Source organism: Castor canadensis, chromosome 11 (assembly GCF_047511655.1).
Source record: "Castor canadensis chromosome 11, mCasCan1.hap1v2, whole genome shotgun sequence".
Lineage (NCBI taxonomy): Eukaryota > Metazoa > Chordata > Mammalia > Rodentia > Castoridae > Castor > Castor canadensis.
In genome coordinates, this window is record NC_133396.1 from 50745841 (window position 1) to 50759871 (window position 14031).

General features: G+C 56.2%; 1 protein-coding gene across 2 annotated transcripts in view; it reads left to right on the top strand.

Annotated features, from left to right (window-relative positions):
• Window positions 1–14031, top strand: part of Myo15a (myosin XVA) — a 53955-nt gene that overhangs the window by 23017 nt on the left and 16907 nt on the right. Inside the window, exons 26-54 of one of the 2 annotated variants that reach the window (XM_074046671.1) lie at window positions 97–178; window positions 257–387; window positions 907–1002; window positions 1843–2078; window positions 3287–3468; window positions 3757–3829; window positions 4025–4216; window positions 4801–4988; window positions 5070–5164; window positions 5738–5858; window positions 6023–6090; window positions 6162–6239; window positions 6439–6619; window positions 6712–6844; window positions 7148–7253; window positions 7403–7475; window positions 8112–8233; window positions 8471–8530; window positions 9036–9111; window positions 9444–9559; window positions 9651–9769; window positions 10426–10567; window positions 11190–11301; window positions 11397–11471; window positions 11971–12149; window positions 12760–12875; window positions 13137–13209; window positions 13411–13483; window positions 13747–13820. In XM_074046671.1, the coding sequence (XP_073902772.1) occupies window positions 97–178; window positions 257–387; window positions 907–1002; window positions 1843–2078; window positions 3287–3468; window positions 3757–3829; window positions 4025–4216; window positions 4801–4988; window positions 5070–5164; window positions 5738–5858; window positions 6023–6090; window positions 6162–6239; window positions 6439–6619; window positions 6712–6844; window positions 7148–7253; window positions 7403–7475; window positions 8112–8233; window positions 8471–8530; window positions 9036–9111; window positions 9444–9559; window positions 9651–9769; window positions 10426–10567; window positions 11190–11301; window positions 11397–11471; window positions 11971–12149; window positions 12760–12875; window positions 13137–13209; window positions 13411–13483; window positions 13747–13820 (3372 nt within the window). The remainder of the gene's footprint in view (window positions 1–96; window positions 179–256; window positions 388–906; window positions 1003–1842; window positions 2079–3286; window positions 3469–3756; window positions 3830–4024; window positions 4217–4800; window positions 4989–5069; window positions 5165–5737; window positions 5859–6022; window positions 6091–6161; window positions 6240–6438; window positions 6620–6711; window positions 6845–7147; window positions 7254–7402; window positions 7476–8111; window positions 8234–8470; window positions 8531–9035; window positions 9112–9443; window positions 9560–9650; window positions 9770–10425; window positions 10568–11189; window positions 11302–11396; window positions 11472–11970; window positions 12150–12759; window positions 12876–13136; window positions 13210–13410; window positions 13484–13746; window positions 13821–14031) is intronic. The other variant, XM_074046672.1, reaches the window with a different exon arrangement.

A 14031-nucleotide genomic window follows, 5' to 3' on the forward strand; every position in this document is an offset into this window, starting at 1 on the left:
TGGGTGTGGGGTCTGGGTAGCAACACACGGGACAGGGAGGGAGGCCGGCAGGTAGGGGTATGGTGGCTGTGCCCTCACTCCTTACTGTCCCTCCAGGAGCTGAGCAAGCGGGAGGTGGTGGCTGTGGGACATCTGGAGGTGCCAGCCGAGCTGGCCGGACTCTTGCAAGCAATAGCAGGTACATCAGCTCTGGGAAGCAGGGGAGGGGGAGGGCAAGGAACAAGGCACAGCCACCATGTGCCTCCACTCTCCACAGGCCTCAAGCTAACCAGAGTGCCCCAAGTGGCCCCTGTGCGGACTCCCCGGCTCCAGGCTGAGCCCCGTGTCACTCTGCCCCTAGATATCAACAACTACCCTATGGCCAAGTTCATCCGGTGTCACTTTAAGGTAAAGACTGGCGTAGTCAGGAGGGACCCTGGCCAATCAGAACTGACAAATCCTCCCCCAGGCAGGCTCCTGTGATGAGGAATAGCTCCTCAGTGGCTAGATTATGGGGAGTCTGGGGGACCTGAGCCTTTAGGGCTTAGGGGAGGCTGTTTATCAGCCAGTCTGGAAATATATTGAAAAATGGGGCTAAAGTGGTAGAGCACCTGGTTTGCAAGCGTGAAACCCTGAGTTCAAACACCAGTCCCACTGAAAGACAAAACAAAAACAAACAAACAAAAAAGAAAATTGGGTAACTGGGAGAGCCATGCAATCCACCCTGCTCTGATATCCTTCCTTCCAGGAAGGGCCTGGTGGGACTCTTCCTGCCTTTCCACAGACTTACCAAGGACCACTGTCTGCCTCACCAACCTCAGTTTCCCCATCCACGTACTGGAGAGAGGAGCCCACCTCACAGCAGTGGACCAGGTATGCCTGTCAGTCCCAGAGCCACCTGTTCACAAGTCTGCCCTGTGTTCCCAGGAGCCTGCCTTTGGGATGCTGACTGTGCCCTTGAGGACACCCCTCACACGGCTGCCAGCTGAGCACCATGCAGAAGCTGTTAGCATCTTCAAGCTGGTAATGGCAACTTCTCCAGCCCACCTTCAAAGTCATAGCCCTGCCTATGAGGCCATCCTATGAGGTCCCCAGCGCTGTCCTTCTGGGCTTCTATAAACCTGGCTTACAAACCCTAGGCTTCTTCCTGGGAGGAGAGACTTTTATGTCAGTTGAGGGATCTGATCTGGCCTCCCTTCTGGGGCCTTTCTTCTCCCTGTCATCTTCCTGGCAAAAAAGGCTGCCTGGGAGACTCTCTGGACTCTCCTGAGGTCCCCCAGTCAGAGAGACACGTGGTCCCTGAGCCTGACCGAGGAGCACAAGCACATGTAGAGGGAAGCATAGAGGATGAGGGTTCAGGCAGGGACCCTGAGACAGGCAGGCTCAGAGAAGGCTGCCTGGAAGAGGGTGCACTGTGGAGGAGAGTTTGCCCAGAGGGAGAGTGGAGCAGGCAGAGAGGAAATCAGTGTAGTCAGGACAGAGAGGCAGGAGGGCAAGGGAAAGTGGCCAGCAAGCCATTGATCACAAACCCTAAAGATGGGGCAGAGGGATCTGGAAAGTGCTTCCTTGGGAAGGATGAAGTCAGATCTGGGCCTACCTAGATGAAGCAGGAGGTGGAGGGCCAGCCGGAGGTCAGGGGTACAAGGATGGCCTAGGCTGCAATGGGCAGGAGAGGAAGTCAGCATGTACTTTGAGTCTTAACTTTTCTTTTTGGGTGACCTGTCTGGTCATTTGGCACAGAATATGACAGTTATATTATCATATGAGCAGGGGGACCTATGGGAGGAACATGATGGGTGCATGTTGAAGGATGGGGATCTGGTAGGAATTCCTGAAAGGCCCAAGAGTCTGTTTGTGGCCCAGATTCTGCGTTTCATGGGCGACCCCCACCTGCACGGTGCCCAGGAGACCATACTCGGGAATTACATCATACAGAAGGGGCTGGTGACCCCCGAGCTGCGGGATGAGATCCTGGCTCAGCTGGCCAACCAGGTGTGGCGCAATCACAACTCCCATAATGCCGAGCGGGGCTGGCTGCTGCTGGCTGCCTGTCTCAGCAGCTTCACACCCTCCTCGCGTCTCGACAAGTTCCTGCTCAAGTGAGTGGAACCATTGCGGGGTCAGGGGTACAAGGCAAAGGTCAAGGCAGGAGGGCTTCTCCGGGTGGAAGGCTCAGGTCCAGATGCCCAGATGTGGCCAAGGACTGCACTCGCTCTCCACTGGGCCCAGAGCAGGAAGAAAGGCAGGGGAGGGGAAAAATCAGGACAGACTGTATGAAGGACTGGCAGAACCAGAGCAGGGCAAGGCAAGGGAACAGGGAACTTGGAAAAGATCACTAAGCTCAGATCATGAGGTATAATGGGGGTTGGGAGCATGGACACTGGACTTAGTCTGGGTTCAAATTTCAGCTTAGCTGTGTGATCTTAGGCAAGTTACTTCACTTCTCTGGGCCTCAGTTTCCTCTCAATAAGGTGGGGATAATGATAGTACCCACTTTATAGGCTGTTCTGAGGACAAAATGTATGAACACAGGTGACATCCCTGGTCAGTGGGTGTAACCATGTAGTGATGATGCTCCTAGGCAAGAGTGAGAGCTACAAGGACCACATAAGTTCTGGCTCTGATACTTCCCTGCTGTGTGGCCTGGGGCTAAGCATTGCTCCTCTCTGAACCTGTTTCTCCCGTATAACTCAGTGATGGTAGAAGGATCTACAAGCAGGGTGGCTGTGAGCTGCAGAGAGTGAATAGAGCCTCGCTAGGGCCCATGTGCAGAATGTGACCACCCTTGGTCAGTCTGGTGGCTATGGGAGCTGTGGAAGCAGGGCGGGGTCACTGTCTCCTGTCTGGGGCTTTTCTGTGGATGTGACTCTGGGTTCCCTCGCCACAGGAGGTCCTGCCCAGTAGGGACAGGTTCATTGGTCCTGGACCAAGTTGAACCTCACAGCCACCTCTCCTATAGATGAGAGCTAGGAGGTGAGACTAGAGCAAGCAAGTCACCAGGACTGCCTGGAGAAAGAATGAGGGCAAAGTCCCCCAGAGTCCAGATTCTTGTCCGCACCCAGCTACAGACACCACCTGACAATGACATTTTGCTCCAATAAGTTGGAACTTCTTTGGGCTATACTTGGACATCTGTGTTGGCCTAAGATCCCTTTTGGGCTAGTCTCAGAACTCTAGGATAGCCTAGAATCCCTTTACAGTAGTCCCAAGCGCTAGCCCTTTCTGAACTAGTCTGAGATGTTTTAGCCTTACCCGAAAGCTATGGGCCAGCCTGGGCCTCCCTCAGGCTCCAACTCCCACCCATCAGGTTTGTGTCTGATTATGGGCAGAATGGCTTCCAGGCTGTGTGTCAGCATCGCCTCATGCAGGCCATGGGCCGGGCCCAGCAGCAGGGCTCAGGGGCCGCCCGCACCTTCCCCCCTACCCAGCTAGAGTGGATAGCCACCCACAAGAAGGCCAGCATGGCACTTGATGTGAGCTGCTTCAATGGTATGCTGCCTTGCCCCACCCTAGTGTTGCCCTCCCTCCCTTGCTTGTGGAGTCGGGGGTGGAAACTGGGGTCAGCGGGAGCCACAGGAGGTCCTGGAGCTGGGGAAGGGCCTGCACAGATGTGACTCTGCAGGAAAGTCAGTGTGTGGGGGCTGGACTTGCATTGGGGATGGGAAGTCAGGTAGTTAGGGTACAAATAGAAAGTCCAGGTTGGGGGAGCAGGCTGGGAAGTCAGCAAGACCAGCCTACAGATGTTCCAGACTAAGCTGAACACCTGCTGTGCTCCAGGCGACCAGTTCTCCTGCCCAGTGCACTCCTGGAGTACGGGAGAAGAAGTGGCTGGAGACATTCTGAGGCATAGGTCAGCTCCTAGAACACCCTATCCAGTACCCCTTGTGACCTGGTGAGGAGGGAAAGAGGGAGGGGCAGGAGGCCATCTAGGGCATCCCAGAGGGCCACTCTGGTCATGCTCAAGTCTGACTCCTGTCCCCGGGTCTCCCAGGCAGTACTTCATGGCTTTCTCCCTCATTTCCATTCCTCTTCATGCTGTTACCAGGGGACTGGGTGATGGCTGGCGGGGCTGGACAGTAGCCATGAAGAATGGAGTTCAGTGGGCAGAGCTGGCTGGTCACGACTACGTGTTGGACCTGGTGTCAGATCTGGAGCTTCTCAGGGACTTCCCACGACAGAAGTCCTACTTCATTGTGGGTGCAGAAGGGCCCATGGCCAGCAGGGGAGGCCCCAGAGTGTAGGTTGCTTAATTAGGCCTCCTCTCACACACACAGCTGAGTTCTGAGGTTTTGGTTTTTTGGTGGTACTGGTGTTTGAACTCAGGGCCTTGCACTTGCTAGGCAGGCACTCTACCACTTGAGTCACTCCACCAGCCCTTTTTGCTTTGGTTATTTTTGAAACAGGGTCTCACTGTATGCTCAGGCCAGACTAGATGGAGATCCGCCTGTTTGTGCTTCCCTGAGTAGCTGGAAATGACAGGTGCCCCTTGGCTGAGATGGGGTTTCAGGAACCTTATGCTTGCGATGGCCTTGAATTGCAGTCCTCCCAATCTGTGCCTCCTAAGTGACTAAGATTATTGGCTTGAGTCACTGCACCTGGCTTTGTTTGGTTTTTGAGTCAGAGTCTCACTATGCTGCCCAGGCTGGCCTCAAATTCCTGGGCTCAAGAAATCCTCCTGCCTTAGCTTCCTAAGTAGCCAGTGAGCACCACTGTACCTGGCAATACTACTTCTTAAAGGGAGAAAGATACCCAATTCTGGGGGGTCTGGGAAGGTTGTGGGTTTCTGATGGTCAGCTGCTCTGTGCTCCCCTTCCCTCATAGGGTGTTCGGGAGCAGCTGGGACTCAGATGAGGACACACCCACTAGGCCCCAGCCTCAGGGCCACATACACAAAATGCCTGACTCTGATGGGTACTGCAGCCACAATGAGGCCGATACAAATGGGGAGACTGAGGCCCAGAGAGGGACAGCGACCCACCAAGGGCAACCAGCAATGGCTTCTGTCTCTGGTGGGAATGGAGCCTAGGGGGCTGTGGAGGTGAAGATTATCAGGAGAAATGAACTTGACCTTTATATGTGCCCCTCACCAGACACAGATAGCCTTGGAGAGCCCACTGTGCCCCCCAGGAGGCTGGACTGCTACCTGGACAGCCTCTTCGACCCAGTACTGTCCTGCGGGGATGCGGTAGGCATGGGGTAGAACATTTGCAAATGAAAGGTTTGGTGTGTATACCCCAAATTACATCCCAAGCAACACCTTGAGTCCCAGAGTGACCTGAAAGCTTCTCATAGCCAGAGCCATGAGTGGTGTGTCCTGTGCGGGTCCCTGCTGGGGATGGGAAAACCATGGGGTCTCCTGGCATCTGGACATGGTTCTGGCTGCCCCAGAAGGACTCACAAGTAGATGTTAGGACCCCTGTTACTACCTCTGGTGGAAGTCAGCCCCGCCCATGGAAATGTGTGGCCTTGGCCCCTGGATCCCCTGGCCACAGATATCAAGAGGCTCCTCTCTTGCCATGGGAAACGTCTGTGGCCCCTGGCATGAATACAGCCCTGTGCAGGGCTCAGCCTGTTTTTGAGCCTCAGTTTATTCTTCTGTGGCAGGGGGTTGGGCTAGGGTCTGTGGGGAGGACAGGCTGGGCAAAGGCTGGGCATATAGCAGACACTTGGCAGGGGGTGGAGGAAGTGACCAGTATCAGGTGCCTGTTGCCATGGAGCCTCAAGAGCACAGCAATGAGGCAGTCATTGCTGCCCCCAGGACCTAGAGAAGCCAACAGCCATCGCCTACCGCATGAAAGGTGGAGGTCAGCCTGGTAGAGGCAGCAGCAACAGTACCAAAGACACCCTCCGGAGACCCCCAGAGCCAAAGCCAAAGCCAAGTTAGTGCCTCCCTGGGGTTTAGTGCCTGGGCCACTTGCTGGTCCTCCAGCACCTTCATGTGCTGGAACTGAGGCATGGGGAGTGAGAGGATGACAGGGCACATGGGAGTTCTAGCTTCCTGTCCCTTCTGTGCCCATCTATTCCCTCTACCTGGCTATACCAGTCCCAGGTCTGGATGCCTCCACGCTGGCTCTGCAGCAAGCCTTCATCCACAAACAGGCTGTGCTATTGGTGAGTGATGGGGGGGCAAGTTGGGACAGTAGTGATGGATCCACCTGGTCACCCCCACCACCTTTCCCCAGGCCCGGGAGATGACCCTGCAGGCCATGGCACTCCAGCAGCAACCCCTGAGTCCTGACCTGAGACCCTTAACCCTAGAGGTGAGCCTGGCCCATCCAGGGTGAGGGTCTACCTAGAGATGGAAACCATGAAGAAGAGCACAGAGTTTCTGTGCTGCTCCAGGGCATCCTTGTGTCTCTCTGAGCCCAGGAGTCCACAGCCTACCTTGGGCAGAAATGGGGTCCCTAAGAGCAGGCTGGTGTGTCCCAGGTGGCCCACCTCCTGCCCTGCTCTCCACAGAAACCTGTAGCACCAGAGGCCCAGCCAAAGTCTGTTGGCATAGGCCTCCCTGCCAAGCCCGTGCTCCTGCGCCCTACTCCACAGCCCTCTGTTCCAGCACCTCTGACCAACGCTCCAAAGCCCCCCACCAAGCCTGTGGCTTCCCCCATTCTAGCTCAGGACCGGACCTCTCCAGAAACCAGTGAGTGTCTCACCACCCTGGGGACTTCCCAGACAGGGCTGGGGGGGCAGCATAGCCCCAACCTGTACCTGCCCCTCACACCTGACTCACAGCCTCAGCCTGCCCGGAACTGGTTCGGTACTCAACACTCAACTCGGAGCACTTCCCACAGCCCACGCAGCAGATCAGAAACATTGTCAGGCAGTACCAGCAGCCAACCAGGGGAGGCCGCCCTGAGGCCCTCAGGTGGGCAACGACCTATCCCCAGGCCCACCGTGGGAACAGCCACATCGCTGTGCCAGAGTGTCATCCTTCATGCTGCCTAGCTTCCTCTGCAGAGGGTATCTGTGCCAATGGGTCCAGATGAACTCCTGGGGCCCAGGGAGGCCCAGGCTGCTGGTCTCATTTGTGCTGTGTGACTTCAAGCCAGACTCTGCTCCTCTCTGGGTCCTTCCTTATAATGATGGGGTGGTGAGGAAGTTCCCTGTTGTAGGAATTTGGGGGGAGAGGAGAGACTCAGTATCCAACCCACAATAGGTCTCCTACCAGGAAGGACGGTGGGAAGGTGTTTGGGAAGCGGCCAGACCCACACGAGGAGGCTCTGATGATCCTAAAAGGGCAGATGACTCACCTGGCAGCAGCACCTGGCACCCAGGTGAGGGCAGGGTGGGGTTGGGTCCAGGGGAATAGGGAACAAAAAGATGGCCTCAGAAGCCAGCCACCCTATCAGCCATGGCCCTGCTGCTAACCCTCTCCACAGGGCCCACCTGGTGCCCCCTGAATGCTCTCTTTGGGGTGGGACAGGTGTCCAGAGAGACTGTGGCCCTGGTGAAGCCGGTGACCAGTGCCCCGAGGCCATCCATGGGGCCCACTCCAGGTGAGGACCAGGAGGGAGGGAGGAGCAAGTTGGCAGGTGTCCTAGTATATAAGCAAGTTTGTGAGCACAGAGGGGTCTGTGGGTGGCCTGTGGATCTATGTCCCCAAGACCATGTGTACATATTGTGTGGACACTATGTCATTGTAATGCCAACATTTAAATCACACTGACTTGGGCCAGGCCCACTCTGGTCTCATCTAATCCTACTAAAACCTGTCAGCCTGCAGTTCCCTCTGCCCAGAACACTCCCCCTCCATAATCTTTGGGTGTCCAGCTCAAATGTCACCTCCTCAGAGGGGAGACCTAGACCACAAAGCAGCCCCCACCCCAGACTCCTGAATCTTCCTCTGTACTTCCACCCAGCTCCATCCAAGAGCTTTGTTGTTTCTGAATGCTCTTGCCCACCCACCCTACCTTTGCCATGACACTCTAAGTCAAGGGCAGGGTCCTGGGCGTCTTGTTCACTGCGCATCCTCAACACTCTTTGAGTGTTGAATAAAGGACTGGATTGTATGAGTAAGCCCATGTGAGCAGTTGTGTGTCACGCCCTGGGTCCCCTCCCCAACTAGCCCTGCCTCTCCCACTTGGTCCAGAGAGGCTCCTCTTCATGTCTCCCCTGCCCTCTGTACTCTTCAGCGCTGCCTTCACGGTCGTTGGAGCCCCCGGAGGAACCGGTGCAGACTCAGCTGCATCGCCCCATCAACCCCAACTTCTACGGCTACCAGGACGCTCCCTGGCGGATCTTCCTGCGCAAAGAGGTACCTGGCCAGACCCAGGCAGAGCCAGGGGAAGGGCAGAATGCGGGCAGACGGAGTCCAAAAAAGCCCCTGGGGCGGGCCCAGGAGAACGGAGTAGGCCGGGCTACAGCTAGGGGCGGAGTCAGCAACAGGGGCGGGGCCGGTGTGGAGCAGGGCTGTGTCTAGAGGGTGGGGCCTGGTGAGAAAAAAATGAGGGGCAATGCCAGGGTACCCACTGAGTAAGCCACTTCCCTGCAGGTGTTTTATCCCAAAGACAGCTACAGCCACCCTGTGCAGTTAGACCTCCTTTTCCGGCAGGTGAGTTCCCTCTTCCCTTTCGGCCTCAGTGTTTTTAGGGAGGCAATGGCACATAGACTAGCTAGCTGTCTACACATTTTCTTGTGCATTCTGGGATTTGGGGTTCTTGAGGTTGTTCTACAAATCCCCCACTTTCATGAATAAGGTCAATGAGCCCACAATTCAATCTAATCAAAGTCACAGTTTGAGCTAGGCAGGGCCCAGAAACTGAGCCCTGGGGACTGGAGCCACGGCTCAAACAGTAGAGTGACTGGCCTAGCAAGCACTAAGCCCTGAGTGCAAACCCCAGTACCAGCCCCCGCAAAAAGAAACTGAGGCCTGGGAAGGGCAGGAAGAATTATGAAGGTGAGGAGAGAGAAGAGAACCCTGGTAAGTGGGATCTAAATTACAGAGGTAATCCAGCTTATAGATAACCTCACTGCTGCACAAGAGGGCCCCCCCAAGCCCATGCACTTGCATTCCTGTCTGGGAATTGGGCCACCCACATTATAGCCTGTTCCCACAGATCCTGCATGATACACTGTCTGAGGCCTGTCTGCGCATCTCTGAGGATGAGCGGCTTAGGATGAAGGCCCTGTTTGGTATCTTGGGGAAGGGAGGGGGCACTGATGGGGCAGCCAGCCAGAGTGGCGGCCTCCCCTTTCCTGGAGAGAGTCTGAGGTGGACATGGCCAACTGCATTTGCCTACCAGACATGTTCCTCCCTGCTTGGCTTTGGCCTTTCCTACACCAGGCTGCATGTTAACATCTGCAAGGTCTGACATGCAATATGGCCCCAGCTCATCCTGGGAAGCTTCCAGTACAGATGCTGGTCAGATACCTTTTTGCTGGTGTCTCTCTCTCCTGGACCTTCCTGGGGTGCAGGCTGGCAGGGGAAGGGGAAGAGAGTCCTGACCAGACCTGGCCTCCCTTAGCCCAGAACCAGCTGGACACACAGAGGCCTCTGGTAACAGAAAGCGTGAAGCGGACGGTGGTCAGTATCGCCCGAGACAGCTGGGAGGTCTATTTCTCCCGCCTCTTCCCTGCCACGGTACGAGCCCCATGTCTGCCCCTCCCTGCCTCCCTGGAGCACTCAGGACTGAGACTAGAAGGCCCTCACCTGCTCCTCATCCTCATCCCAGGGTAGTGTGGGCACCGGCGTGCAGATCCTATCTGTGTCTCACACAGGCATCAAACTCCTCAGGATGGTTAAGGGTGGCCAGGAGGCCAGCGGGCAACTGCGGGTCCTTCGGTCCTACAGGTGACTACCAGGCGGGTGTGAGTGGGGGGACTAGAAACTGGGGCATGGACTGGTATTAGTACTTCCTAACTGTCCAGATGTGGTTGCCAAGTACTGTGATGTGCCCACCTCTGTGCCAAGCCTCTTAATCAAGTCCATTTTAGAGATGGGGAAACTCAGACTCAGAGAAATTGCGTATCTCGGGTCATGTAGCAGAAAGTGGTGCTGCCTTATCTCTAGAGCTAACTATGCAGTAGGGTGAGGCAACTGGGAAGGGAGCTGGTGCTTTGGTCCTGGGACCTTCTTGAGGGCTTAGACTCCCTCCTTTGCTGGAGTCCCTTTTGTCTCTCCTAACATGAGGTCAGGAAGAGCCTTGATCACTGGTTGTCTGAAAGGTGGAGAGAACTTGGCCAATGGGTGACAGATAGATTTGTGTGAGCAAAATCTGTGAGGCTGGACAAATAGCTGGAGCATTGATTCAAAGAGTGGTAGGGGATGAGCACCATAGACAGAAGTTAGAGAGGAAAGGCAGGAAATCCCTTGGGTCTCAGGAGGCTAGTAGAGGGCTGAGCTTTGGGGACAGGGATGGAGCAGGATCAGAAGGAGCATGATAAGTTGGGGGAGGGCATCCCTCTGACTGTAGGGTCCTACCCTCATGTCACCTTCCCACCCTCCAGCTTTGCGGATATCCTGTTTGTGACCATGCCCTCGCAGAACATGCTGGAGTTCAACCTGACCAGTGAGAAGGTCATCCTCTTCTCAGCTCGAGCTCACCAGGTCAAGACCCTGGTGGATGACTTCATTCTGGAGCTGAAGAAGGTCAGGATCCCCCCACAGATGCCCCCTGCCACCTGGGGTTGTGGGTTCCCTACCCCAGATATATCCAAGCCACCCCTGCTTGGGGAGTGTGAATGTGCTGTGCACGTGTGTGTACAGCAAGGACTGCATCTGTAGACCTCCGTATGCCTTCAGGCCTCTGCATGGGCTCTGCCTTCCACTAGGCACTCCTCTCACCTTCCTTCTGTTCCTTCTAAGCTTTACCTGTGCCGCCTCAGCAGCGTGGCTCAGCATCTCCTCTAAGTTTCTGGCAATTTTCTCAGGTCCCTCCTGCAGCACTGCACTGTCTGTTCGCTGCACCTCAGTCTTTGTTCATCCCTCAGCACCAACTGGGCAGCCCCCAGGTCCAGCACCTGGCAAGAAGCTTCAGAGGGAAAGTTTGTTGGATAAGGCGCATGTGTGCTCTAACCTCCATCTGTGTTCATCACACTCAGGCTTCCTGCCCCTTACAAGGCTCTTCCTTCTATCTGGAAAGCCCTTCCCTCTTCTAGCCAGGGAATGCTCACTTCCTTCATGCTCTAGGGAGAATGAGAGGAGCAGGGGAGTGCTCCAAGCCTCTGGGAGAAGGGTGAGGGCAGCTCACTCATACTCCTGGTGGTCCCAGGACTCCGACTATGTGGTCGCTGTGAGGAATTTCTTGCCTGAGGACCCAACGCTTCTGGCCTTCCATAAGGGCGACATCATCCATTTGCAGCCCCTGGAGCCACCTAGAGTGGGTCAGTGCCATGTCGGCAAGAAGGGAGTGGACTTGATAAGGGGCGGCTGGGCAAGGGGCATCCTGGGCAGATGCTGATGCAAGACTGGCCTGCAGGCTACAGTGCCGGCTGTGTGGTCCGCAAGAAGGTGGTGTACCTCGAAGAGCTGCGGCGCAGAGGCCCTGACTTTGGTGTGTACCCTGGGGGTTCCCTAAACTTGGAGCCCCAAACGGGGCTCATGCTAGCTTCATGATGGTGAATATCTTTTAGTGCCCCAAAGCTATTCGGCCTAGCCAGGGCTCCTAAGGTCACAGGCTATCCAGCCCTCTGCCTGAAAATGTGGCTGAGGGTGTCTGTAGCCATTAGTGTTTCCATGCTTGTGATAGACTCTGTCTCACCTTGCCCTGAGAGCTCACAAGTGCTGCTTTGCCACTTGGCTCCACCTCCCATTATGGTCCTGTGGCCCTAAGAGAACCTTTTCCCCTCTGGAAACCTCTGTTTCTTCATCTGTAAAATGGGTTCCATAAGGGCTAGTAGGGTACATCCCCAGCACCGCAAAATAATAAATAAATAAATAGGTTTGATGATTTGGCTTCTCAGAGCTCTAGGGAATGACCAAGGAGGTACTCAAGTATCCCTAAAGGGGGACAAGCCCTTCCTGTTTACCTCAGACCTTTACCTGCCCCCTAGGCTGGAGGTTTGGTACCATCCACGGGCGCGTGGGCCGCTTCCCCTCGGAGCTGGTGCAGCCTGCCGCTGCCCCCGACTTCCTGCAGCTGCCAGCTGAGCCAGGCCGGGGCCGGGCCGCGGCCGTGGCAGCTGCCGTGGCCTCTACAGTTGCTGCCCGGGAGGTGGGCCGCAGGAGAGAGGTGAGACCGGTGGGGGCGGGGCCAGGCTGATGGGGCGGAGACAGCAAGGGATGAGGCTCTACTGCAAGGTGGATGCCAGCCAGGCCAGTCAAGGGCGTGGCCAGTTTCTTGAGGCGTGGCCAGTCCTGGAATGGGGGAGGGAGATGGGTGTCGCGTGGCATGTGACCAGAGATGGTGGGCTGTGTAACCAAACGGGGTAGGGAAGGGTCAGCTGGTTGCAACCAGAGCGATGAGCCCTGACCAGCCTGGGCCAGGCCAGTAGGTGTAGTTGACCTGGGATGGGGCGGAACTAGGTGATGGGGCGGGGGCGGATTTGCAGAGAGAAGCCAGGTCAAACTGTGGGGGCGGAGTCAGCTGTGACGAGGCAACCAATCCCATGCAGAGGTTGGGTGATGGGGCGTGACGTAGGGGTAGGAGGCGGGGTCATCTCGGCAAGTGGTGAGTTTGCAGGCTTGAAAGGGACAGGCCAGATGGTGGGGGCGGGGCCAGAGGAGTGGGTGGGCAGCTTGAGGATCTGGGCGATCAGCGAGGGGTTGCCTGGCATCAGTCTTGACAGGAGGGCGAGATGGGTTATGGCCGACGGGCCTTCCTAGTTCTGCTTCTCCCTCAGGGTCCCCTAGTCAGAGCCTGCTCTGCTGACCGTGGGGAGGAACCTCTGGCGCTCCCACCATATACAATGCTCGAGTTTGCCCAAAAGTATTTTCGAGACCCTCAGAAGCGACCCCAGTGAGTGATGGGCCCACACCCTCTTCCCCACACTCCCCGGGGCTTCCTGCAGTCAGCCAACCTGCAGGCTGTCGGCCTGGGAGACCTCACTTCCAACGGGCGAATGAGACTGCTCAGGTGTGAGTCCCCAGCAGTCTCAGACTCTGGGGACCTTCCTTTCTGGTAAACTGAGCAGAGAGATGGGTCAGGAACATTCCCACGTGGGAGTGTTCCAAAGGCTGAGAGGCAGGACTGGTCTGTAGCATCCACCTCTTGTTGCAGGGATGGCCTCAGGCTGAAATCCAAGGAGGACCGGGAGTCCAGAACCCTGGAGGACATGCTTTGCTTTACCAAGGTGTCCAGTCCTGGGCCTCAGTTTCTGCATCTGTGAAGCAATGATGCCAGAATCCCTTCCCTAGCCCCCGAGACAAACAAGTTTGTCCTCAGTGTTGGGGTTGGACTTCCTTTTGTGATGTGGGCTCTTCTGTCAAAATACCACCTGGATGCGTGATGTGGTCCTCTTCTATTCTGACACAGCCCCTCCCTCCCCTCACAGACCCCACTCCAGGAATCCCTCATCGAACTTAAAGACAGTAGCCTCAACAGGATGGCCACTGACATGTTCCTAGGTGTGTGTGGGTGGGGGGGCGGGGAGAGGGGAACTGCAGCCACCACCCCATGAGATGTAGTGCTGTGTGACCCTTGCTTGTCACCTCTCCTCTGTGGTCCAGAGTCTTCCCCTCCCCAAACTCAGACATAGAATACCTTGAAGAGAATGGAAGCCTACAATTGCCTGTGGCCACAATATCTCAGAGAGGGACTGGACCCTGGGGCCCCTTGGGGTGGGCAGCTGGGATGTTGGTGGCCTGATCAAGGCAGGTCTTTCCTACAGCTGTGATGAAGTTCATGGGGGATGCCCCACTGAAGGGCCAGACTGAACTGGATGTGCTCTGCACCCTCCTGAAGGTCAGACCAGACAACCATACCCCATGCTCCCTTTCTTGCTTGGTGACTCAGTTTCCCCATCTGCCATCCAGAGTGATAGGACATTGGGATGGGAAGCTTCTTCAGTAGGCCAAAGAGGAATGCTGGTGGGGAAGGGGCGGGAAAAGGGACACCAGGCCTATCTTCAAATGCCCTACTGTTCCTGAATGTACCTGGGATGTGGCCTTGACAC